This window comes from Lissotriton vulgaris, chromosome 2_1, assembly GCF_964263255.1.
Source record: "Lissotriton vulgaris chromosome 2_1, aLisVul1.2, whole genome shotgun sequence".
Classification (NCBI taxonomy): Eukaryota; Metazoa; Chordata; class Amphibia; order Caudata; family Salamandridae; genus Lissotriton; species Lissotriton vulgaris.
Genome location: NC_141687.1, coordinates 459,186,030 through 459,213,770, shown reverse-complemented (window position 1 = coordinate 459,213,770; position 27,741 = coordinate 459,186,030). Strand labels below are relative to the sequence as shown.

At 45.5% G+C, this 27,741-nt stretch overlaps 1 protein-coding gene across 2 annotated transcripts in view; it reads left to right on the top strand.

Annotated features, from left to right (window-relative positions):
- The window catches only part of LOC147730598 (ferroportin-like), a 91,254-nt gene extending 67,007 nt beyond the window's left edge, over nucleotides 1-24,247 (top strand). For both annotated transcript variants that reach the window (XM_086955355.1, XM_086955356.1), the window contains exons 7-8: nucleotides 3,488-4,147; nucleotides 23,424-24,247. In XM_086955355.1, the coding sequence (XP_086811481.1) occupies nucleotides 3,488-4,147; nucleotides 23,424-23,740 (977 nt within the window). In that variant the 3' untranslated portion in view covers nucleotides 23,741-24,247. The remainder of the gene's footprint in view (nucleotides 1-3,487; nucleotides 4,148-23,423) is intronic.
- Nucleotides 24,248-27,741: the final 3,494 nt, after the last annotated feature.

The window sequence follows — 27,741 nt, the reverse complement described above, 5'->3', positions numbered from 1 at the left end:
CATGCTCAAAGGAAGAAGTGCGGTCATTCCTGGGTATGGCCGAGTATTATAGTAAATTTGTGAGACACTTCGCCACCCGAACACACAAAATGAGGCAACTAACCAGGGACAAGACCAAATTTGAATGGGATGCGGAAGCCCAACTTGAATTTGACACCGTCAAGGATTGCATCAGCCAGGCCATCCCACTGCAAGGATTCATGCCCGATGGCAAGACCATAGTAACCACAGATGCGAGCGACAAAGGTTTGGGGGCGGTCTTGGCGCAAGTGAGAGAAGATGGGTCTACGGAGACGATCAGCTTCGCATCCCGGGCACTGTCCCCAACAGAACAGAGGTACAGTGTGATCGAAAAAGAGATGCTGGCGGTCACCTGGGCAATGAACAAGTTCCGCCAGTTTATTTGGGGCACCAGATTTAAACTCCAGACAGATCACAAGCCACTTGTAAAAGTTTTAACTTCCTCGGGTCATGATACAGCGACCCCGAGAATTGCAAAGATGACCTTGAAACTACTGGACTACACATACGATGTGGAGTATCTGCCTGGGACACAAAACAGGGTTGCTGATTACCTCAGCAGGGCTGCGGCCATGGATAAAGCGCCGGAAGATGCCCAGGACAGCGAAGAGATGGTGGCCAGCATGGAGGACCATGAGACGACGATCAGTGCTCAGGAATGGAAGGCTGCCTACGATATGGACGAGGAGAAGATGGAGGTAAAAAGGCACCTCACCGCCGGCTGGCCGAACAAAAAAATGCTTACAGAAGGAGTGCGGAGGTTCTTCGAAATGAGGGAGGAACTGTCCGTAAGTGATTCAGGGATATTCTTGTATAGGGGTGAGAGGGTCGTGCCCCCGGACTCCCTAATACCGAAACTGTTGGAGCAGCTACATGAGGGTCATTTGGGCATAGTGAAAACCAAGGCAAGAGTCAAGCTGATGTACTGGTGGCCGGGTATGGACGCACAAATAGAAAGACAAGTGAGGGAGTGTGGACAGTGCCAGGGAGCAGACAAAGTGTTACGTCCCCTCAGACCGGCACTAGGGAAGTTCGACACCCCTCAAGGCCCCTGGGAAAATGTGGCCATAGACATTTTAGGGCCCATCCTGGACAGCAGAGGAGTGAACAAATACATATGTGTCATCATGGACAAGTACTCCAAATGGCCCGAAGTGGACATACAAGAGTCCATGGAAACGGACACCATTTTGAAATTTCTATCATCGGTCTTCCTGAGAGAGGGCATACCAAAATCTATCCTCAGCGACAATGGTCCACAATTTGTATCGGATAAATGGGTCCGGTTCATGAGGAGAAACGGGATTGAATCAAAGCACACAGCTGTGTACCATCCGGCCTGCAACGGTCAAGTGGAGCGGTTCAACCGCGTGTTAATGGGATCCGTACAGGCAGCCATCTCGCAGGGAAAAGACTGGGAGACGGAAGTGATGAGTATGCTGTGGGCCTACAGAATCACCCCCACGGCCGTGGGGTACAGCCCCTTCCAGGTACTAAGAGGCCGATATCCGTTCACACGTGACAACGTAGTGTGGAGGGAAAAGACCATCACCAGCAAGTGGTCTCCTGCAGTGGTGCAGCACAACTTGGAGAAGGCCCAGAAGATCTACGCCGCCCACTACGATAAACGACGTAATGTAAAGGAAACAAGTCTGGAAGAAGGAGAGTGGGTCAGGGTCAAACTCCCTACCATGCAAAGGAAAGGCGAAAGCAAGTTCAGCCAGCCACTACAGGTCAAGGAGGTGCGAGGCAGAGCGGCACTCCTTAGCGACGGGAAGGTGTGGTCCCAAGACCGCATGGCCAGAGTTAACAAGATAATAAGGTGGCCCAAGTCGGAGGAGGATGAGACACGGATAGACAGCCCAGTAGCAATGCCCCAACCAGAGTCAAATGTGGCAGACCGGTGGGAAGGAGCAGAAGCGGACAATGAGTTAGATGCGCCCAATCAAGAGTCTACTGACAGAGAAGAGGCACCAGCGATTGTAACACAGAGAGAAGATTCGAGAGATGGTGAGAAATCACGGTGTGAGTCTGAAGTGAAGGAGAACATGCCGGTAAGACACACCCGCAGTGGCAGGCCTGTCACGGCGCCCTTGCGATACAGGGACTTTGTAATGGATGGACAGTAGGAAGGGGCCTGACCCTGCGCCCCCATAGACTATGACTTTGTCCACTGGACACCCAGCTTGATGGGGGGGAATTGTTGTTTTGTCCATATTAAAAGGGGGGAGATATGTGGTGTGCGCTCTAGTCTATGACGCGTACGCGATGACGCGTCACGTCATAGACCGGAGCGTTAGGAGCGCGCGCATGCGCAGAAGGCAGAATAGCGAAGGCGCGAAACGAGAATCGGGAGTTGGCGACCGGAGCTAGGCATAGCAAGACGCTCGGCACCCTGGCTCAGCAGAAGTGTATTTAAATAACAATAAATACCTGTTACCACTACACAGGCTTCAGTGTATACTTGGAGGGGGAAGACCAGACATTACAAAGGCCAAGACTATTTAATGAATGTCAGTGGAATTGGATGTATAATGCACAATACATCGGCACAATGTTGGACAGTCTGCAATTATGCCTAGAAGTCAAGGGGACTGATTTAGAGCTTGGTAGATGGGATAAAAACATCTGCCATATTGAAGTGTACTATATCCTATGGGGCTTGTAATAAGGTGATGGATTATGAGTATCCCATCTATTTGTGACAGATATCCCATCTGCCAAACTCTAAACCAGGTCCAAGATCTACTTTTAGTTTTAAATAATCCTAGGGAACTTTTGGCTACAACGTTGGATAAATTACTCAAGATTGGGCAATATTGTCCCATTAATAACCTTTTCAGAATTCTTTAATATGTTACATTTTCACTCCCTTTGTTGTCTAGCACATAGAGTTTAGTTTTTTTAACAAACGGCTGGACTGGGAACCAAATTCAGCCCTGGGAAAAATGTTGAAACCAGGCCTGCGCCCTTCCTAGTTCTTTCTTTCTGTTCTTATTCAGTCTGTCTCTCTTCTCTTTCTCTCTCTCTTCTCTTTCTCTCTCTTCTCTCTCTCTCTGATTTTATCTCTCGCTCACCCTCTCTTCTTTTCCCCCTGCTATTCATGCTTCCTTAAACCCTGCGTAGCCAGAGTCAGGGCCAGTGACCATTGACTTTGAAAATGCCCTGAGCACCCCCCACCATCCCTCCATTCGCTTTAGCGGTAATGTACGGGTGATTAATGGTCAGCACAGCTCTGTTTGAAGATGGTTAAAATCTTTGATGAACAAAAGCAATGTAGAATATTAACTGTACAGGAAATTCAAAATGCACCGTCCTATCAATAAAGATGGGACTAGATTACATATTTGAAACGTAAACGTTTTAAAAACAATATATGAACATTGATGTACACCCGTGATTAAATATAGTTGGTCTGTTTACCCTGTAGAAGAAATGTGAAAATGTAATAGTTTCATTTTTTCAGGACCACATCCAGATAGGAATGTCTCTGTCAATGGTCATTTGATGAATGAGAAGTCTTCAAACAATGTGGCGCCTCAGGAGATGGAAACGCCCAGCTGCTCTGACATCATCACCAGGCCTTTCTATACCTTCCGAGATGCCTGGGTGGCGTACTATGAGCAGCCTGTGTTCCTGGCTGGCATGGGCCTTGCCTTCCTCTACATGACAGTTCTGGGATTTGAATCTATTGCCACTGGCTACGCCTACACACAGGGCTTGAGCGGCTCTGTGTTGGGCATTCTGATGGGTCTCTCAGCCATTGTTGGCATCTTAGGGACAGTGGCCTACACCCGGCTCCAGCGCAGATGTGGACTGGTGCGGACAGGGGTTATTTCTGGAATAGCTCATCTCTCCAGCCTGATGTTATGTGTGGTGTCTGTGTTCCTTCCCACACGCCCTTTGGATGTATCCCCTTCTTCACTAACCAACATCAAGTCCTTGGGGAATATTTCATCTGCAGGTGACTTTCTGGATGCAATAACTGAAGTCAACCTTACGACAGGAAAGGAGAACTTGGTAGAGAGTTCCAGGGTTGCCATTGAGGGTATGGAGATGAGCCCCAACTATGTACCCTTTCTATCTGTTGGCTTGTTGTTCGCAGGGATCATTGCCGCCAGAGCTGGTAAGTGTTTTTTTCTCCTAAAATATCCGTGTGCCTTAGCATTAATGTTATTCAGTTACTTTTAGAGTGGTATAACTTGAAAGCTGGGAAAATATGGCTGTACAACACAAAGACGGACTGGTAAGCTAGGAACTGAGGGAAAATGTCATTTAGAGTTAGATAAGTGCTGCAGGGGGTGAAGTCCCTACTCAGAAAATAAGTTATTCGATGTGTCCTTATTCTTACTGTATGCAGGAATACAGATCCATAGGATACTAGGAACTATGGCAAGATCTTCCTTTATTTTGAAGGTTTATAAGTAAGAATGGGTGAATTTTGCGAATTCGCGATCCGTGAATTTGCGGATTTGCGAATTCGCAATCCGCAAAATTCGCGAATTTGTGGATTTTTTTATTTTTGCGTGTTCACGGGTGTTTGCGGGGCGCTTTGCGTGTACGCGGGTGTTCTCGGGGCACTTTGCGTGTTCGCGTTTTTTTTTTTGCCTGGTTAATCACTAAATAATAATAATAAGAGATTTGTAAAGCGCCTGGCTGCACAACTGTGTATCCCCGCTCTAATTGCCTACAAAACTCACCGAGAATTGATAAGGGACGGTCAGAGAAGACAGTTATTAAGGAAAGAGGTGAGTTTTTAGTTTAGCTCTAAAAAGAGTCTCTGAGGGTTCCATTCTTAGATGAATAGGTAGAGCATTCCAATGTTTTACTCCAAGGTAGCGAAAAGAGCGGCCGCCTATTTTCGCTTTGTGGACACGTGGGATTTTGAATTGTGACATTCCTGAGGACCTAAGGTCTCTGGTAGGGCGGTGGATAGTCAAAAGATCTCTTAGGTAGGTGGGACCTTTGTTATGGGCTATCTTATGGGCATAGCAAAGGCTCTTAAATTTGATTCTTTCCCTAACATTGAGCCTGTGCAATTTGGACAAGGCCGCCTTGGCGGATGTTCTTTTGGGTAAGCCCAGTACCATGCGAGCGGCCGCATTTTGTAAGCATTAAAGCTGGTGAAGATGTTTTTGGTTCAGTCCTAATAGGAGAACATTCCCATAGTCCAAATGAGGTGTGATTAGCGCATGTACGATGGTTTTTCTAGCTTCAGTAGGAATGAGATCAATGATTTTTCTTAAAATTTTTAGCGTACCGATGCATTTGTCTATTATTTTGTTGACTTGGGATTTTCCTGACAAATCGGAGTCGATCATAATTCCAAGGTTTTTCACTTTTTCGACAGGGTGAGGAAAGTCGCCCAATGTTGTGGGCCACCACGCCTGCGACGATAGAGAGGTTTTATTTCCTACCACCAACACCTCTGTTTTATCTCCATTCAGCCGGAGGCAGTTGTTATCCATCCACATGGCGACAGCAGCCATGCATTCCGAGAAATTGGAGGCGTATTTCTCGGTGTCAGGAGTGAGCTTAAACATGAGCTGGGTGTCATCGGCGTAACTGACAATGCCCACCCCGAAGTTCTCTACGACCTGAGCCAGGGGCTCCATATAGATATTGAACAGGGTGGGGCTCAAACTGGAGCCCTGTGGAACCCCATGGCTCACGTCACGAGAAGATGATTTAAAGGGTGGGCAGTGTATCTGAAAAGATCTTTTCGTAAGGAAAGATTTAATCCACGCCAGAGCATGGTCTTTCACTCCGATGTCTGAGAGTCGGGACAGCAGCGTGGCATGTAGCACAGTATCAAAAGCTGCGCTTAAGTCTAGCATGACCAACGCTGCTGTCTCCCCCTCGTCCACCATTATGCGGATGTATTCCGTGGAATACAAAACAGCTGATTCCGTGGAATAGTTGGCTCTAAATCCGGATTGAGTAGGGTGGAGTACGTTTTCTGATTCTAGAAAAGCCATCAGTTGTTTATTTACTACTTTTTCGATTATCTTGGCACATTGTGGCAAGAGGGAAATTGGCCTAAGATTTTGAAATTGGGTAACCGGGATGTTGGTTTTTTTTTTTGAGAGGGATAACTTGAGCAGTTTTCCAAGCTTCCGGAACATAGCATTCTTTAAAAGAGAGGGTTATCATCTGACTTATTTGATCCATGAGAGTATGGTCCATGATGTCCTCACTTTTTTCTAGAGGACACACATCATTAGGGGAGCCAGAGTGGATACTATTGATTATGCAAGACAGGTATGCTTTGTCAGGAGTATTAAATTGGGTGAGGAAGGTTTTTTGAGAGGGGGACGCTTCCATTCCAGAAGTAGAGGAGATGGGAAAGGTAGCGTGAATTTTCTCTACTTTATTGACAAAGAAATCCGCTATTTGTTCGCATAAATCATTTGAGTAAGTGTCCTGAGTATCTAGTCTAGAGGTGTCTGTAAGTTCCTTATAGATCCGGAATAGTTCTTTTGTTGGATTGGTGGCTTCTTCGATTCTGCTCTGATAAAAAATACTTTTTTCCTCTCTTATTAATCTCTGATAAGATTTTAGTTCCAGTTTATAGGTTTCCTTAAGTTCAGTAGAATAATTTTTTCTCCATTTTCTTTCAATCGTTTTGCAGCGGGCTTTAGCTGTTTTTAATTTTTCTGAGAACCAAGGTTCAGATTTTGTTCTCCTGACTGGGGGCTTGGAAGTCCATGGTGCAATTTTATCTAGTGCCCTGTTCAGCCAAATTTCGTAGTTGTTCCAGGTGTCTTGTAGGGATTGTCCTGTTGGAGGAGGGTTGGTTTTTAATTCGTTGATAAAACGTTCAGAGGTGTAATTTTACCAGTTACGACGCTTAGTGTACAGAGGTCTGTTCACACTATTCGTAGTCTTGTTAATGGGTATGTTAAGAGTAATCATGTAGTGATCAGACCAAATTATTGGGACGGGGGGGTGTATTATGATACCTTCCCAGGTGGCGAAGACAGGGTCAAGAAGGTGACCATGTTGATGGGTGGGCAAGGTAGAAAGCAGTGTAATTCCCATTGCGTGGAGAGCTGTTTTGAGTAATTGGGCTTCCCTAGCATTAATATCTTCGAAGTGAAGATTCAGGTCACCTAGAATCATGAAGTTGTTATATTTTATGGCTAATTGCGTGGCTGTTTCTATGAGCTGGTTACAGAAAGGGGTAGCATTGCCCGGGGGCCGATAAATGAGAAGACCAGTAATGGTCATAGACGGATTCACTTTTATAGAGAATGTTCCACATTCACTATTAGTAATGGTTTTATTAGTAAGGGTGCATTCCAGTTCTTTTTTGAAAATCATAGCAAGACCTCCACCCCGCTGTTTGGGTCTGTCGATTCTCAATAAGCTGTAGTTCAAAGGCACTGTCTCAAGTATATCGGGGGATGAAGATTCCTCTAACCAAGTTTCAGTAAGAAACAGAACGTCAAAGTCTTGTTTCTGTAGTAGGTCCCTTAGTTCCACTTTATGTTTTATCATGGATCTACAGTTTAATAGCATCACTTTTAGGTTAGGCACATGGGAATTGCAGTTTGGAACAGTCTGGAATAGATGATTACATATAGTACATTGTGGTGGAAGCGCGTTAGGGTCCATGGAGTGCCAACATGGTTTAATGGGGGTCTTACCTATTTCTAGTAGAGTAGCGCGTGTGTAAAGGATTCGCTGTTGGGAGTACGCCCTATTAGCTGCCAGAGCTATGTTATTTGGTTCAGGGTGTCCTGCCCCTCGCCCCGGTCGATCGCGGACGGGCGCAGACGGGCAGGACTCTGGCTTGACTCCGGCGCGCGACCAGCGCGCCCGCAATGCGCGTCCGCTGCGCGGAGCCATTAACGTCTGGTATTAAGCGCTCGGTAGCGCGACGTGCAGCGCGAGCCCACACAAAGATGGCCGCTGCCTGACTCTTCTAACTATACTAGTCCTGCCTGATGCCGGTCATAGAGTCGACCGCGTCCCCAGGGCAGGCAAGTCTACAGTTTAGTTGCTAGAGTTCAGCAAATAAAGTTTTTAGAGTTGGCGCTAGTGTGTCATTAAAACAACAAACACTATTGGTTCAGTGCGGGGGGGGGGAAAGGACACACGGGAAATTCATGAAAAAGACGGAGTACAATTTTAAAATAAACAACCTCCCGGCTCAAGCCTCAGGAGTCAAGTAAAAGCAATCAGGGGTTTCCACGAACCTTTCCTGGTTTTAAGCGCTCGGTAGCGCGACGTGCAGAGCGAGCCCACACAAAGATGGCCGCTGCCTGACTCTTCTAACTATACTAGTCCTGCCTGATGCCGGTCATAGAGTCGACCGCGTCCCCAGGGCAGGCAAGTCTACAGTTTAGTTGCTAGAGTTCAGCAAATAAAGTTTTTAGAGTTGGCGCTAGTGTGTCATTAAAACGACAAACACTATTGGTTCAGTGCAGGGGGGAGGGAAAGGACACACGGGAAATTCGTGAAAAAGACGGAGTACAATTTTAAAATAAACAACCTCCCGGCTCAAGCCTCAGGAGTCAAGTAAAAGCAATCAGGGGTTTCCACGAACCTTTCCTGGTTTTAAGCGCTCGGTAGCGCGACGTGCAGCGCGAGCCCACACAAAGATGGCCGCTGCCTGACTCTTCTAACTATACTAGTCCTGCCTGATGCCGGTCATAGAGTCGACCGCGTCCCCAGGGCAGGCAAGTCTACAGTTTAGTTGCTAGAGTTCAGCAAATAAAGTTTTTAGAGTTGGCGCTAGTGTGTCATTAAAACAACAAACACTATTGGTTCAGTGCAGGGGGGAGGGAAAGGACACACGGGAAATTCGTGAAAAAGACGGAGTACAATTTTAAAATAAACAACCTCCCGGCTCAAGCCTCAGGAGTCAAGTAAAAGCAATCAGGGGTTTCCACGAACCTTTCCTGGTTTTAAGCGCTCGGTAGCGCGACGTGCAGCGCGAGCCCACACAAAGATGGCCGCTGCCTGACTCTTCTAACTATACTAGTCCTGCCTGATGCCGGTCATAGAGTCGACCGCGTCCCCAGGGCAGGCAAGTCTACAGTTTAGTTGCTAGAGTTCAGCAAATAAAGTTTTTAGAGTTGGCGCTAGTGTGTCATTAAAACAACAAACACTATTGGTGTCACTGCCACCCTCTCCTTTATTATGCCCTTCTGCCCTCTGTACCACTCGTTTCTGTGCCCTTCTGCCCTCTGTCCCACTCATTTTTTGTCCCCTTCTGCCCTCTGTTCCACTTTTGTGCCCTTCTGCCCTCAGCCCCACTTAGAATGGCGCCAGCAAGCTGCCAGCGCCATTCTAAATAGCTACAAAGAGCTTCAACAGGAAGCACTAATAGATAAAGTAAAGCAGGTGCTCGAGTTGAAGGTCAAATTTAGTTACACAATCATTAATTACCCCAAGTTTGGGGTGATTAATGATTGTGTAACTGAATTTGAGCTTCAACTCGAGCACCTGCTTTACTTTATCTATTAGAGCTTCCTGTTGAAGCTGACTTTTGTAACTATTTCAGAATGGCTCTGGCAGCTTGCTGGCGCCATTCTAAAAGAGTTACAAAAGTCAGCTTGAACTTTTGACCCAATCCGTTCCGCTCGCGGATTTTGCGGGAAATTCACGAATCTCGCGGATTGCGAATTTACCGAAAATCTGCAAAATCCGTGAGCGGAACGGATTTTCCGCCCATGCTTATTTATAAGACTTGCATCTTTATAATAAAACAGTTTACTTGAGGTGCAGTAAATGTTGTAGAATTTCCTTTTAGCAAAGTGATTACTTTTTAGGTCTGGTGACATCCAGCCTGCCAAAGCTGCTGTCATGAACGATGAGAATAAAAACTACAAAGATGGGGGCTTTAGCTCAGACCCTTTAAACCATTTTTTTCTTTCTGTCAATTCATTCAGTCGTGTCATTGCTTGAAGAAAGTGTTTTTCGCATTTTGGATCAGTCCAATAGAGTATTTGTTATCACTAGATTTTAATTAGTGTATTATGTGTGTCAGTTGACGTGCGCTAATTCCTGTGCATGTCCAGTGATAGCTAATTGCGCTGCACTGAGGCAGCATACATTGAAGTAGTGAGGCTCCAGCATGTAGAGTGAATCTCTACTACTGGACTTTGAGCTTTCAACAAAATAAATGTGGATTGCTGAGCTTGGGGCGGAAGACAGTACCTTTTGGACTGTGACAGGAATCCACTCATCTAAGATAGCTGCCACATGAACCAGGTGGCGATGCTGCCTGCTTATTAGTTGGAATAGAAGGTGCCTGGTTGTTACTGCTGCCTTCAAAGACTAGAGGACCACATGGGCTAAGAACAGGGAAGGCATGTGAACGTGTATTTTGCTGAGTATTATGAAGGAGATCATTTCTAACCCAAACACGCTGGCCCTTTTGGAACTGCCCAGTAACAACCCAGAGCTATACTCACACAGATTACTTGGGCAGGAATGCACAGTTCTCTTTGGCTGTAGAGCGAAGTATAGTCCTCACTACCACACAAATTGCAAAAGATTGTTTGAAAGCTTTTTAACAAAAGAGTTAATGTAGAACAGCGCAAAACAATCTTCACATCTCAGTATAGGAAAAGTAAACCTAATTGCTGAAACAGCATGTGAGTGTGAGAAGATGGCCTGGTATATGATGTCCACTTATGTAAGTGGACACCCTGAACCAGTCCAGACAACCCTTACGGTGATTTAGGAGGTCTTAGACAACTATAGAAACCTTTCAGTGGTAGCTGTGGAGAGCAGTCTTCAGGCTTAGTTCAGAAGGAATGTAAAACCGCTTGTTTTACCAGAATACATTATTATGGGTGTAGACTGGTGAGGGGTTGGTATCAGGCACGAGCACCAACAAGCCTTGCAAATGCAACCCACGCAGAGGTCAAAGAAGATGCAGTGTCAGGACCAGCAAGGTCTAGGGAACTCACCACAAGCAGGGGAATCAGGGCCTGACCCTGAGCAATCAGGGGAGCCCAACCGAAGTAAAGGTAACCCTCAAATGGACCCACAGGCCATAGGCACTGGAGTCACAAGAGGACCTCTAGCAGCTCACCAAAAGATGCAGACCATGATGCACAGTGTGGTGTGGCCAAAGATTCTGGTCTCTGGAGATGCTCGAGGTTGGGGCTACTTGGAGCCCGAACATCTTCTTGGAGGGAAGCCAACAAGCCTTTGCAACTGCAAGTTGATGCGATGTGAAGGGGTTCAATTATTGCAGTCCCCACGAGGGATACTGTCCACAAACTTGGTAAGAGGGCATGGCAGGCCTCGAAAGCTGTGGAAAACCACCACTCGTATTGCAGGACCTTTCTGAGTGAGGAACTCAGGAACAGCAGAACAGTTGTCATAGTGGCAGTGCATGCAAATGCAGGGAGGTGATTCCTTCACTCCAAGGGAGATTTCTTCAGGTGTCTTTGATGCCCACAGGCCTTGGAAGGTTCCTGTATTGTGCACAGGCACAGACAATGTAGCAGACTGGAAGGGAGATGAAATCGAGCCCAAACGAAGTCCAGCAGTGCCCAAATGGTAGAAGAAAAAGTGGTGTCTGATCTGAATCTTGTGCCACGATGAATCGAGGGACACCCCCACCTCACAGGTAAGTCCTTAAGTACCATTAGGAAAGGGTTTGGCCGATTCAGGGGAAGCTCCCAGGGGAGGGTCTGGACAGGGGGGAGGTTACTACCATGTCCTATGTCCAGTTTTGCACCAGGGGTACAAAAGGGGGTGGTGATGGACGGAGCATCTGAATCAATCAAACACTCACACCCAGTCAAAAGATCTGGGTTTAATCCATCACCGTTCTTTAGCCCACTCTTCCACCCCAGTACAGAGACGTTTTGCACCAGAGCAGGAGCCAACGACTCCTAGGACTGGGTTGAACTGGACTATGCATGTGGACTGAGTGGCGCTGGCAAGCACATCCACCCTGCCCCAATACACTAAATCCTGTCAGGGAGGTGGTCACACGTCCCTGTGACAGGATGCCTTTTGTTCTGCCCTTCCCTGCTCGAGCTTGGCTGAGCAGTAGGAGGGCAGAATCGTGTCTCTGGTCGGCAGCAACCATTTTGTGCTGTTCGGGTCTGGAAGACTGTTATCAGAGATACGGAGAGCCTAACGGAGGGCCCTTCCAGTCATTGGAATCATACCTCTCACACTGCTTATGGTGTGGGAGGAATGATTCCAACATGTTTCATACCAAATATGATAGGATTTGTTGCAGCCAGTTTTAAGATGGTCATCTCGTAATTACGCGGGTCCCCTCTATATGGTATATGGCTGCTTCGCTTATGACCCAGGAGAATGAACTCCGTAGGCTGTAGGGGTGTCCTGCTCATGCAGGAGCACCCTCACACTTAGAACCAAGCACCATGCCCCCAGGATTACAAATGCCTGCTATAGGGGTGACATAGGTTTTAAGTGCAGTGACCCTAGATGTAGGAACCCTATATTTTTAGTAAGTGGTGCTAGCACCAGCTTACACAGGTTGCAATGGCAGGCCTGTAGTTACTGTTTGAATGGTCTCCCATGGGTGGCATAATACATGCTTCAGCCCATGGGGGACCTCTGGGGTACCTATGCCCTGGGTACTTTAGTACCATATACTAGGGACTGATAAGGCTACCCAAGTATCCAGTCTGAAATGTACCTAAGAACTGAACAGAACAACTTAAGGGAGAAAGCAGAGAGACTGGGGTCCTGATTAGCAGGATCCCAATCAGACTAGTCAAAAACAGCTTAGCACCAGGCAAAAAGTGGGAGTATCCATGAGGAAGGATCCTACCTTCCTACTTGGGTGTTACAGCTGTGAGGGAAAAGATTATGCCTAAGCATATTTATGACAAAGGATTGTGGATACTTAGTGTCATGCTCAGCTATCTCTTACACTCCTCCAGCATGTCAGAGGACTGCTGGTCCTTATTACTTTCCCTTATTTTCAAAAGCATCTGACCAGGGACAAAGAGACAGTATTTGAGTGAACCTCTTGGACTTCCTGCAGATAGCCATGATACCAAGGAAAAAACAGGTCTTTCTAGCACTCTCACATTTGTTATGTATTTCAGACAATTATTGTTGTCATTCACAAGTTCTAAGGTCAAAATAGAAATCATTGATAATTATGCTTCAATTTTAGAAAGAGTTCATTTGCAGAAAGTAGATTTCCAAAATACGGATCCAAACAAGATGTTAGGCTTCAAGTTCTTTATTTCATACACATTAAAAGTTATTCCAGCTCACACCGCCGACACGTGTTTCGTCTCATAGAGACTTTTTCAAGGCAAGAAATGTTATGATGAGATGTAAATATAACACGAGTCTTGTTTTCCAGTGTAGGTATGGATAAAGTCAAGAGTAATACAATCAATATGAGTCCAGTAAGAATATTCCAGGGAAAAGTAATCCTTGCAATCCTGATCACTTAGCCCAACTTATCAATAGAAAATAAGTAGTAGTCCAATGTCGCAGTCAAAAATTTAGGTAGTGTTCCTATGAATTTAGTAAGTTCTGAAGTCTTGCTGCGTGAAGATTAATTCGTTATTTCATAATTAGTACAGGGACCATGATAAGTCTCTCCTTCAAAGCGTCGTCAAGGTGAAACCTCCACTGCTAACAGCTACCAGATAGCCATGATAGGGACAGGTCTTTGGAAAGCCACAGAAGCTTTAGCATCTCTTTGGAATGAGCATAAGTCTTCTTTTTTCTAGGAGCTTCTTTGATTGCACAGTAGGCGATTGTAAAACTCTGACAAACAAAATGTCCAACTGAAGCCTTTCCACTATAAATAATTAAGGCTGATCGAGGGAGACCAAATTCTCTGAAGATATAATTGACCATTCCCAAAGTTCTACACTTCCTCAGCTCATGAAGAGGGTTTTCAACAAATCAGAAGAATAGGAAAGATGCCTCAGAAGCTCAATAGGCTATTTGAAGAGCTTAGTCACTTACAGCCTGATTATATATTGGACAGAGTGCCATCCCCTGGTGTGATTTTGCTTCGCCAATGGAGACTGGCCTGGTGTTCTTGCACCCAGATTTCCTTATGCAGACACAAGACTTGATTTTACTGGCCACAAAATCAGCCGGCAAAATAGCTTAAGGCGCGAGCTGTAAGTGCAGCCCAGCCCAGAGTTCCTACTGCTTCCTACAACATCCTGGAGCATGTAATGCTCCCTCCTTTCAGGCCATATCCTCTCCTGCCCACTGTTTCCCACCCACTCCACCAAACCCTACCCTTCAACAATGCTTCCCATTTACTAACTGCTCAGAGCTGAGCAAGTTTTAATGGGCCAGTAATCCACATGGAATGGAATTCAGACTTCCATGAGGGATTTGACATGGACAAAATGGGTGCAGGTGATTAGTCCCTATTTAACGGAAATTACCTTGCAATAGCCAGATTTATGTGCAGGGATATCGGCCACAAACATTAATTCTGAGCCACATGGTATTCCACACATAAATCCACCTTACTTGTAATTGGGGCTTTACTGTTGATTCACTGTGGAGAAGTGTGGCTCACTGGTTAGAGCAGGCAGACCCTGAAGCAGAGGTCAGACCCGGGACCAGGGTTCAATTCCAGACGCGGCAGGGTCTTGAGGCCAAATGTCCACGGACTCGATAATTCTCGCTTCGGTGCCTGACCTAATCATGGGTTCACACTCTGCAACTCTGGGCATTAAGCTTGCTTAATCTCCACAACGGCCCCCCGCGGCGGGATGCCTGGCTTTCACCTTCGGGATGCCCTGTAGGGGCTATCTCACAGGGAAAAGCCAGGACGGGTTCCCAAGGCAAGCGCTTAGAGACCCCTGGGTTATAAGCGCTATATAAATCCAACATACAATACAATACAATACTTTATATGTAAATGTAGAGGAACTGCAAAACACCTTGAGGATAATACCATACAATTTGAATTTGTCCCCTTCCTTTTGCAAGATGAATTTACCATTGAAGACTCACCCGGGCCAGTCTGACATGATCTGATTAATCTAAAACTAAAGAGAGGTACGGTATGTGCTGCGCCTCCACGTCAATGGGCACAAAGATGTTTGTACTGGAATTTGTTTTATCTTGCATGGGAGGAGAATCAAATATTCACCCCGATGAGCGCTTATCTGTTTGTTTATTTAGTTACATTGTCTATTTCATATAGCACAAACAAGACCCAATAGCTATTAGAACACTTTACAAAAGAACCGTTTCATATTGCAATTTATATGAGATCAGTTTTAAGATCATACAAATAGTTTCATACATGCTTTAGCAAGATTTCATGAATCAACTGAATAGCACAGTAAAAACAGGAAACATAATCTAGTCCAGCAGTGTACCTTGGCAGTGTATCTTGGCCCTCAACCCCAATGGCTTCCAAATTGTCATACAGCAGTCAGAAAGTTTGGTTACATTCTTTCTTTCAAGACATATGTTTTTGGTTAACACTCATGGTCGAGATGTATGGAGTAGCATAGTAGCTGTCGACTTAAGGCACTATGGCACCTAATCAAGGATAAGACACTGTAGGAAGCTGGCTCTGTATATACTATACCTAAGTAAGATATAGTGTGCACAGAGTGCAGTGGAACTCCAAAGAGAGGCAGAGGTAAAAGTAGATAACACCTTACTCTCTATTTGTGATAGTGTGGATGAATAGTAAGGCTTTGTCAGAGGTTAGTATTAAGCATTTACTGTACAAACTCAAGCAATAAATAATGTCACACACTCAAAGACTGAACTCAGACCAATTTGTTTGTATAAACAATATTATTTAGCTATTTTATTTCTAGAACCAAGCTAGGCCTGGTGCAGGTAAGTGAAATAATACTTTGCAATACTTATGCAATAAATTAGACTTGAATGCAAGTTCAAATGCAGTTGCTTGATTTACAAGTAAGTCAATAATCAGAATTACTTTCAGTTACTTTGTAGATTACAGTACATGTTACTTCGTAGATTACTTTTTAAGTCACTTTTGCTAACTAGTGTGGTATGCCTAGATATCACTCTGGGACATTTCCTAGTCAAAAGGTAAGCAATTAAGTTTTAGTACATTTGCAGTTTTTCAAGTTTTCATACAAACCAACTCAATACTTGAAAGAATTTTCAAAGAAAAGCAGTCAATGCAAACCTATGGAAGGAAATGAAGTTATTGATTTACAGATACGTATTTGTTTGTGGGAGTTGGGTTTCTGATGTTAGAACCAGGGTTCCCCCAGGGTCGAAGATGCCTCTCAGAACATCCTCAGCGGCACTAGGGCGGCCGGGTTCAGGGTGCTGAGGCCCAATGTTATCCAACGGGGATAGGGCCCTCCGGTTGGTCGCTGCTCATGAGCAGGCCACAATGATGTGGGAGCAGAGCTCCTGGTGTTAGGCTCAGAGCACAGGGGGATCCGAATTAGAACACAAGGTTCATCCGCAGCGGCCCAGGGGCGGCTGGGTGCAGGGTGTTATTTTGGCATCTGGTACTCTGTTGATTACAATGGGGATTCTCCGGTTGCAACAAACACTGCAGGCTTGGGGACTAAATTCTTCTGGAGGTGACCACTGTTTGGAGAGGTCAGTTAGGATGCCTGGGGTGCTGGGACACTGTTGGTTGGGTCACCTAAGGCCGTGGGACATCGGGTGCAGGCAGCCACGGCCACTGCAGGTAAGAGCAGTGGGGTGAGCTGGGGGGATTACGAGAGACGACAATGAGGGTAAATCAATTATTTATTTCATTTTCCTTTGTGGTTGTCTCTTGAACCCCCCACCCCCCCAGCCAGCCCCACCATTCTTACCTGCAGCGGCTGAGTGCAGGGGTGTCTTTAGGCGTTGGGTTTATCATACCAGCTCGGGTCGCGGTCAGTGGAATCCTCCAGAAAGGGGCTGCAGCCTTTGATTGGAGATTTGAGGCAAGTTAGAGATCACCAGACCTAAGGTCAGGATCATTGGAGAGACCTCCTCGTGGTGTTGGGCGTCGGGTGCAGAGTGGTGCAGACTCCCGGATTTGGCCGGAGTCAGAGTCTGTGGATGAGCAAATCCTTTGCTCACGTGAGACAAAGTCTTGGTTTGGGAAAGCAGGGCAGGTCCTCTGGGTTCTTGGGGCTGTTGGCTGCGGGACATGCCGGGATTTCGCTGGAGTAGGTTCAAGGTGGGAATGGCCGGTAGAGCTGGGGCCAAGTCAGTGGGCGTCCTTATCTTCATAGTTCAGCACGGCTTCTAAGGTCCTTTTTCTTTTCTCTTCCTATCCAAGGAGGCAAGGTTCAGGATTGCCTCTAAATACTACATTTAGGGGTGTTACAGGTAGGTACAGGTCGAGACCAATGGGCCCCTTCCTTGTGGTGGGTACACCCCCTATTATGCCATGCTCCAGTGGGAGGGGGCATATGCCTCATGCTGGTTGGCTGGGTCCCCCCATCTGCAAGATGGCAGGGAATGAGAGTTGTGTTTCATCTCACCTCCCCCACCACAGGGGTGGGGTTGGCAAAGGTGTGCACACCTCTCCTCCTAACTTGGTTTTCTCACCGATTCTCCCGACCATAGTGGGGGGTCAGAACCAGTGGGGGCCATTTTCTGGGAGCAGCAAATGGCTGGGGTAGCTCACAAAGGCGGAAAGCCTTTGAAGCTTCCACTTTGTGGACCCTACCCATCCTGGGGGAGGATGCTTGGCACCTCGTCCCAGGAAGTGCATTGTTTTAGATCCCCGAGAGCGGCAGGCTTTCGACCCAGGGGTCCATAAACATGTCTGGTGGTGGCAGCTGGCAAGCAGCCACTCAGCCAGGACATTAGTCTTAGGTTGTTTTTCAGGGAACATCTCTAAAATGCCCTCTGAGTGCATTTTAAAATAAATCCCGCACTGGCATCAGTGTGGGTTTAATGTGCTGAGAAGTTTGATACCACACTTCCCAGTTTTCAGTAAAGCCATTATGGTGTTGTGGAGTTCGTAATGATAAAAACTCCCAGTCAGGGCCTGTTCTAGGATTTTTGGGGCCCTGGGCCAAAAGGGAATTTGCGAGGCCCCTCTACTCTACAAATGTGACATATTCAGGGCTCCAAAAGTTGCTTTGCTCAGACTTTTCCTGGGCCACAGCTCCTCTCTCAGCCACCTACAAAGACCTCTTTAAAGCCCATTTCGGGCTGAAGGTGTGAAAATTGCTCGAGGGCTGCGAGTTAAGCTTGTGTGGTGTTAAAGTGGTGATAATGGGCGTCTCACATTGCACCTGGGACACAATCCCTAGGAAACCGAGGTAGGGCCACCTCCCCTCCCTCTAATGGGCCCAATTGCAAAGAGATGCCTTTCTTTCAATTGAATGGGCAGGGGTACAAGAGGGCTGGTGGTGTGTTAAACTGGTGCAGGGCCCCATGCTGGTGGGCTGAGTGTGAGGTACTGGGCAGCTGCGTACAGTGCCAATGCTTAGCTCCCTGTACCATATACTCATAGCGGCATTACTGCACTTACAAGGCATAAGAATTGGCTTAGACACTGTAGGAGTACCCTCACCACTGGTATAGTGCACCCCGTTAGAGGGGTGGCTTACCTGTGCCAGGGCAGTGGGTTGTAGGCATCGCACACAAAGATGTGTGCCATGTCGACTCTTCACTTTGTTCTGCTCAAAAACACATAGCCTGCAATGGCAGTGTGTGTGTAAAGGTACAGGGCCTCTAAGGGTGGCACAATAAGTGCTGCAGGCTATGGAGGCCTTGGTCACAGTGCCCTTGGTAAATATGGTACCTTTTACAAGGGACTTACATGTGTCCAGAAAGTTGCCAATGTGGTTTTGTAACAGTACATTTTGGGGGAAGAACATAGGCCCTGGTACCTGGTTGGCAGGAACCCAGGGTACAGTCAGTCAAAGTACATCAACAGTTTGGCAAAAAGTGGGGGCAACCATGCAAAAAGGAGCCCTTTCCTACAGACATGCTAATTAAATACAACTGCTAAATTAATGTTTTAACTTTGTGTGTTTTTCTTTGGCAGACTCTGTACGAGTTGTTACAATGTCTTGTCATAAGAACCTAATACTAGGACTACTAACTACTACTCCCATCCTTCGGGAGATAACGTTCTTCAGTCTAGGATGGGAGCTGGAAACTATGTTACTTTTGATCTACACTGAAGAACGTTACCTTTTGGAGGCTCTACACATTTGCCTTTTACTGGTTTACCATAACAGCCTTTTCAGCTCACCTGTCCCCCAGTTAACGACTATTCAAATATAGTGCAACTCACGAATTCGTATCGGAATTGCCACACACCTTTTGATAAGCGTGGCTCAAATCCACCCGAGTGACTTACCACACTCACCTATAGTTACTCAGTAAGAAGTCAGCCGGACAGTGGAGAAGAATAAACAAGGTATTTTATTAGGCCATAAACTCCCATATGAGAGGGCCCTGTCCGACCTCACCCCAAAGAGTGCGCCGAGAGGACTAACTCATATCATCACAGCAATACATTATAACATGGTACAGTGAAGCAAAACACGCCCCTTCTGGAAAAATACTGAACCCCAGAGAGAGGAACAATGGCATCATACAAGAGGCATCTGCACCTGTAAAGGCAACATTTGGATATCTCTGCCCAAGGCCGCGGAGCCAGGCCTCAGCGTCTCTAGTGCATGAGAACATTACTGATAAGGAACTTGTTAGTTTCGGCCACAGCTAGCTGAGAAACAAAAAACTGCTGCATTAGGGTTTTTCTATTCCTACGGGAGGGGGAGTGAGCGAGTGCGACTCGCAGGCACAGAGGAATACTCAAAATGGAGGCACACAAGCTAAGCTAAAGAAACTAAATATCACCACACACATAAATGAATAATCACATGAAGAGTAAAAATAACGCGAAGGCATAAGTATATACTTCATTAGTTAGACACATGATGCTAACTTGCATATGTAAATGTTAATGGGTGAGGCATCGGAAAATGAAACCTATCAGACCCTCCTTTTAGCATCATTTGGCTAACTGGAGCGTAACCTTTATTAGCTAAAAAGGTAGCGCCTTTACACTACATTCTAGGGGCGGGGCACACTTCAATCAAAAATATCATCATCAATAAGCATCAACCAACGAATATCTGGAAGCTCAATTGCAGTAGAAGCAGGATATTGACCAGTCACTTTTCTTGGGGGGCGTAAATTGCTAGCACACATTGAGCAACAAGGGGGGAGGTAGTAGACGCAAAGGCAGCATGTCAGGAGTACACCCACTACTCCTACAATTCCCATTAATATTTTCCAGCCCCACGAGGAGAAAACACCCCAGAGCCACCCCTGTAGTGACCATGTCCCAGTGTCCTGATGAAGTTCAGTCGCTAGTCTATGAAGTTTCTATACCGCTAAGTTAACTGTCAGGGCTGAATCGGGAATATACACGCAGCAAGACGTCCCGATGACGCGGCAGGCTCCACCCCTATCAGCAAGGATGACGTCTAACACCATCCTGTTTTGGATCGTAAATAATCTCATAGCCTGCATTTCAACAGACATATTAGCAGCAATGTCTGCTTCAGTGTTAACCACTTTCTCCATTACCCTCGACAATCTACGGATGGCCCTACTGTTAAACATCGGACCCCAGAATGGCAATAAGCCCTTAGAAAAATCTGTCCATTGTTGTAAAGAGGTGTCAGTCTGATCTACATCCTCAACCTGGAGCGCCCTCCTTATGCGCTGCTCTGGCGGACTGGTGAAGCTACGATGAGTCTTATGGTAGTCGGAGGGTGCCACATACACAGGTGGAAGCAGATAGGCCAGATAACAGACTCCACCCCAGCCCTCGGGCAGCCATAGATACCCATTGTCTCCGCAGACAAAGTAAATATTGGGAGGCGTGACTAGAGAAGGACTAAGAGGCAGGCGGATCGATGCAGTCTCGTTGCAAGAACTGTTCCCGACCTTTATAGGACCCCTCCCTGCTATACAAAAGAATGGTGACGGCCCCACAACTGCTAAGGGCATCAAAGAATGATTGCTACCGTTCGTTGTTGGGGGGTGTCTATATGACAGAGAAGAATTTAACTGTAGAAAACTCTCCCTTACTTTGTCAGTGTCATTGGGAATCATGAATCGTTCTATTTTCTTCGAACATGTCTCCAAGAATGTTTGGTCAAAACGTCCGTCAGTAAACAGCGGTCCAAGAGAAGAAGCGGGCATAGGGCGTACCCGCATTGTCATAGTAGATCCTCTGTCGGTAGTCGGGGAGATAGAAAATCGGGTTGCTGGAAATATTTGACCATACCAATCAAGGTGTACCACCCCACACAACTATTCACCGGTGTCAGGGGAAGTGCCAGGAATCTATCTTTTTTATAAGCAGCAGAAGGTAACAACCCACAAACCCAACAATCAGTCACATTATATACTGCATGAGCATGATGTAGAGTCTTAATAAAAACATTATCTCTATAGCCTTTGCGTAAACATTGTTCACCATAATCAACAGTAATCATGTTATGTTCGGGAATGGCAGAAGGTGAGGGAGCAAACACATGTACAGGATAGACTTTGTCCAGAAAAAACAATATTCCAAGGACCACAATAAATGCAATAAGCAGTATTACGATGACCACTATTTTTCCTTTACGTGGTAAAGCCAACCATGGGGAATCAGGCTCTGGTCTACGAGGAGCCGCAAAAGGCTGCTCCTCGTCGGGGACGGGACGGCCAAAGGGGTACATTTCCTTTACTAAAAATCAAAACCAAAAAAAACTAAACTAGAAAAATAGTCCCAGGCACTCCAAAACGGGCCAGAGGGGTTCTTCAACCCTTAAAAGGGATCTTCGTTCCTGTTCGGGTGCCATCTGATAAGCGTGGCTCAAATCCACCCGAGTGACTTACCACACTCACCTATAGTTACTCAGTAAGAAGTCAGCCGGACAGTGGAGAAGAATAAACAAGGTATTTTATTAGCCCATAAACTTCCATATGAGAGGGCCCTGTCCGACCTCACCCCAAAGAGTGCGCCAAGAGGACTAACTCATATCATCACAGCAATACATTATAACATGGTACAGTGAAGCAAAACACGCCCCTTCTGGAAAAATACTGAACCCCAGAGAGAGGAACAATGGCATCATACAAGAGGCATCTGCACCTGCAAAGGCAACATTTGGATATCTCTGCCCAAGGCTGCGGAGCCGGGCCTCAGCGTCACTGGTGCAAGTAGAACATTACTGATAACGAACTTGTTAGTTTCGGCCACCTCTCGGTGAGAAACCAAAAACTGCTGCATTAGGGTTTTTCTATTCCTACGGGAGGGGGAGTGAGCGAGTGCGACTCGCAGGTACAGAGGAATACTCAAAATGGAGGCACACAAGCTAAGCTAAGGAAACTAAATATCACCACACGCATAAATGAATAATCACATGAAGAGTAAAAATAACGCAAAGGCATTAGTATATACCTCATTAGTTACACACATGATGCTAACTTGCATATGTAAATGTTAATGGGTGGGGCATCGGAAAATGAAACCTATCACCTTTGAACCTTCATACTAGAGAAGACAAGGGTGTTATTGCTGATATTTTATATATACAGTTACCAACTTAAGCCTTGAGAAAGTCGTCTAATGACGAAACACGTGTCAGCTGTTTATTTGCTATACCTACGTGTCAACATTTTGGAAACTGATCCACCTATGATCAAGTTTACAGTATACTGATTGCTTCATCCATTGCTCAATTTGGAATTAAACACATTAGTGACTAATGATAGTCAGTTGGTAGTATTTTGTGCTGTGCTTTTTGTTCAGATTTCCGCTATATTTCAACTTGGCAGAGGCAGAGTTTATTGCATGTTATAAATATCACACCAATTACGGTGCGGCATATAGTGAAGGCCTATCTGGGTTAATTTTTTGCTAGAAGAACCTACTGAGAAGTATGTTTGAGGCAGGTATTTCCTTGTTTGTCCATTTGTCTACCATCACACCCGGTTTTGAGCTTATCATTTTAAAGCTGCTGACTTCCTAGTAAAATGTATGAACCCATGTAATGTGCCCTGATGCATGCTTGCAATGTGTGGGTTTTGCAAATGCGCTTAAGTAACTTAAAAAAATTAAGAAATTTCACTTACAAAAATTACAGTCCTAGAAATATCTTTTACGTTACTTTAATTGTTAATTCTTACATATGTATAAATCACCTTTTCCTAAACATTTCACGTTCATAAAACTGTGGTGGCTGGAAAAAATATGTTTTGGATAAGAATGGCATTTTTCTGTCGTTTTATGGCTTGCTTGTGTGGATGGATAATGCTTCACAGGTGGTTGGTCCACTTGTGAAATCAAATATCTGTCTCTTCAAATCTACCATAAAGTGTTTCGGGGTGAATAAGAATATCCATGGCCAGCTTGTGTACTGCTCCCTCTAAATATTGTTGCTGTGGCAATTATTAGCAAGTTATAATGGAAATCCTTTTCATTACAGGTCTTTGGTCTTTCGACCTAACTGTGACCCAGCTGATGCAAGAAAACGTGGCTGAGTCGGAGCGAGGCGTTGTTAATGGCGTGCAGAGCTCCATGAATAATCTCCTAGTCCTGCTGCACTTCGTCATGGTCATCATTGCGCCCAATCCTGAATCGTTTGGCTTGCTTGTGCTCATTTCAGCCTCTTTTGTTGCCATGGGGCACCTGATGTACTTTCGATATGCTCAAAAGACCCTGGGGAAGGAGCTCTTTGTTTGTTGCTATCGAGAATCAGCACTGCCACCAGAGGTACAAGACACCGAATTAGCTGGAATCTGAACATTTTTGGGGTGTTCCACCCAAAAGAAATCACGTTTTCAAAGTGTTTGATGGAGTGTTTTTTTTTTACCAGACCCATATTTTCACTAATGTTTGATAAATCCTTTCAATACAGCTTTATGGCATTTCCAATGTATTACTCAGACCGTTAACCCTTACAAAGCACCATAAAAACTGTAGTGGCGAGGTAGAGGCACTGATGCAACACAGCAATAAGAGGTATGATACGCTTTGTGCGGTTGGAAACAGCTGATGAGTACATGTATGTTAGCTCAAAACCTTTATTAACCTCCTGGCCAGTGGCGTAACGAAACTCGAGGGGCCCCCCTGCAAAGCACAATGAGGGGGCCCCCCTAGCTGCCCAGCCCACCACCTACCACTTTGCCGTATTTTCAGCACGTATCTGTATATACGTTGAACAGCAAATATAGATAGAATGCACTGTGTGTTCTAGGGCTGCCTGAATGACTCATGACTGATAATTAAAGGTAACCAATACAGAAAAGTCACATTACAAATGAATACATACTTTTTTTATTTATAAACCTATTTAGTGCCAAGACGAGGTATTTCCAGGGTATTTAAAAATATGGCTGGCATTTTTCTTTTGGCAACCCTACTTTATATTCCTTTTCATGAAATGCATTCTCACACTACAGCAGTAAATGTAAATTTCAAATACAGGGAATAGGGAGAGTGGGGGCCCAGGGGGTACTGGAACCAGAAAAAAACGTAGCCTCTGTAAACAGTTTACTAAGGTATGTTGACAATACAGTACAAACTTTGTATTCACACAGACTGGGTTGAAGGTAGCAGAACATAAACAATAACAAAGGAGGGAGTGGAGAGAAAGTGGATTCGGTGTCCCCAACCGTAATATACGTAAAATAAAAAGAATCCACAGGGGTATAGGAGTGTGGTCCCTACAATGGTGGGGAGCACATTGTGTTCTTTAAATACCCCTCACACACCAAAAGGACCCTTGGTGTCATGCTTCATCATAGGGGTCTTCGCATTCCTCTACGGAATGAGGCGTGCTACTAACCAGCAGAACATACCCACGCCTAAATATGGATGCCTTCCCAAGGATCATTTACAGCCGCCAAACCATACTATTGCAGTTTAGGAATGGAATCCCCACATGAGAGAATGCCCAGAACCATACATTAATTTCTGCACAAAGCGCAAAGAAGCCAAGTAGGTAGCGAATGTTGTGCTATAAAATACCCAGCAAAATAAAACAAAACAACAATCGTAAAATAACAGAATTTAAATAAATGATGTTGGGTGCCTAACGTAAAACAGATAATTTCCAAGGACCTCCTAGTATCTACAGTGGAGGAATACTATAAACAGGGATAAGGTCAGCATTGCCCCCAGTACCGATAACTATGCATGCAACTCTACTTATTCTCAGAAGGTAGCAAGAGTGTACGTCTACCTACCAACCATACAATCCCTGGTCTTTCTGTAGAATACAGTGGCCAGTCGTCACCATTTTGGTTTTGGATTGGTTTGGCAAAGTAGATGTGCTTGCTTACTGGAACTCCAACTACTCATTATGCATGACCTTTAGACTTCAATTGCTGTATGTTTATACTCAAGGTGAGGAGTGAGGACATGACTGATGAGCCCTATTACACATTTCAGAAGTCGAGTGGTAATTGGGTTTGTATAGAGCATCACACCCTTGATGAGACAACAAAGTACATTAATGGATAGTAGCATGCTACACGAGGAGGAATGCTTGATTTTAAGAGTGTTAAGTTACAAGGTGACCTGCTTGGGAAGCATGTTGGTGTTGTATGTGATTGACCAGAGAGATGCTGTTATCAGTGACGCAGCATAAAATGAGGGGCCGCCCCTGCAGAATGTGAAGAGGGCCCCCCGAGTCTTCCATATTTTACAAATATTCATTGGCTTTTCACACAATGGGGCCTCTCCGAAGGGTTTGTGGCCACTAAAGCACCCCCCTCCCCCACAGCCACAGAGCTGCAGGGGTCTGTTTAACGCACCTTGTTCTGATTAGTGGCATAACGCAAAAGGATTGTGCCCCCTGCAAAATGTGATGAGGGGTAACCGAGTCTCCCATATTTCATGGATAGTCATTGGCCTTGGGCTGAATGGGGGCCCCTGAAGAGTTGGGGGACTCCGGTGCCACAGGAGCTGCAGGCTTCTGCGTTACACTCCTGGCTCTTAAACTTTATTGTAGTCCCAAGTTTCTGCTGAAATGTATCAAGATCTCCTGAAATGGAATGCAATTTACCTTCACATTAAAGTCGGGGTCACTGGAATTATGCGGCAGGGGAGCAACAATTTATGCACCAGGGTTCACTAAATAATGTGGCACGAAAATGAAAATTTTGCAGCATAAAATAGCACCGATTGCACCGCGCTGCGGGGGTCCTGGAGAGCGGGCCCCCTGCAATGCGGGGCTGCGGGAGCCTGTGTTACGCCCCTGCTCCTGGTGCTGTGTTCAGCCTCAGGATGAGCATGAGTGCGTGCATGTAAGCATTGCGTTGCCAGGGTGTGGTTTGCGACACACTACATTCCTCTGAAAACTTCTTGTGTTTAAGCAAAATACAACCACAATTAAACATCTTTACATTCAAACGTACATATATGACAACTTCACCAGAGTCCCATGACAAGGATAAGGCTACCCCCACTCGTAGTCTTCTAGTTTCTTCGGCCTCCGGAATTTTTAACTCAGCTGGTACAGGAGGTACGGACTCTCGTTCAAAATGTTCCCTGGATACAAAAACCTACCTTGATACTCTTTTGTGGGAGCTCTTGTTGGAGTTCCCTGACATTCACAAACTCTGGTGACTCTGGGTAGTCCACTCACCCACATCTCGGCCACTCGTGTGATGTTCTGGCAGCTTGTCGAGTCCCACAGACTGGGTCTGAATACCACTTCCAGAAAACGAAAACATTTCTCGTGGCTTTGTGGCCACTTCTCGTGGAAGTTATCATAGTGCCTTTCTGGCAAGTCACTTAGAGAGGGTATCTTTCAAAGGGGAGGTGGAACTTCACACCCACATATCTGTTGAGTCCCTTGACCAAGTCAACCTCTTTGTGCCTGACTCTCTGGCTTTGTGGGTTTAGCTGCCTTTGGCGTTGCTGCGTTCACACCAACGTTGACTCGCCTGGCCGTCCATAGGACTATAGCCAAATAGCAAGTGCCATACCAATTTTTAGGCATTGAAAAATGAGCATGTTCTCCGCACAGCATACATAATGAACTTTGGGAACAACAGGATATTTTCCTCCTAATATTAGCTCTAAATTTCCTCCAGGTTAAAAAATGTGCTCACAGCTTGCCTTTATGTTGCCAATCTAAGGTCAATGTGGGTTGTGCCCCTACCCACTTATGCTCAAGCTCTTCTTTAGCCCATTTGTCTTTCCATATATCTTGTACCATTTTCTTTCTTTCCTCAATCACCTTTCCTCTAGCCTCTAACTCATCTATACATTTCTTCTCATCAGTCAGAGAAAAAGTTAGGTTCTGTCTATGAATATAAGCAGTGTTGAGCTTCTTTATAGGCGGGAAGAAACTCCAAACAGTATCTACCTCTTTAGCTTTTGGATGTAGGTTCAGATGCTTTTACATGGGGATTTTTGAGAAAACTAAATGATAATTTTAAAAATAATACACAAAATGACCTAGTGTATATAAAAGTCTTAGCAAAATACTGCAAGAACTACCATAAGTAAGAGGGGCATGATGATACGCAATTCTCTTAGCTACTGGAGCAGTTAACTGAGTACAAACATACCAATTTTCGGCATCCATTGTGTCAATATATTCATAAAGCAACCTATAATAAGCATTGGAGGAAAAAAAAACTTTTGAAGCATCTGTGTGCAGCAAATATAATTGAAAGTATGTAGGTTTCCTACAGCAGACGCGGGTTTGCTAGTGACAGGTCTAGCTTTAGATCCAATAGGACTTCAAGGGGTTGGTGAATGTAATCCTTCAGGCAATTTGATTAGTACTA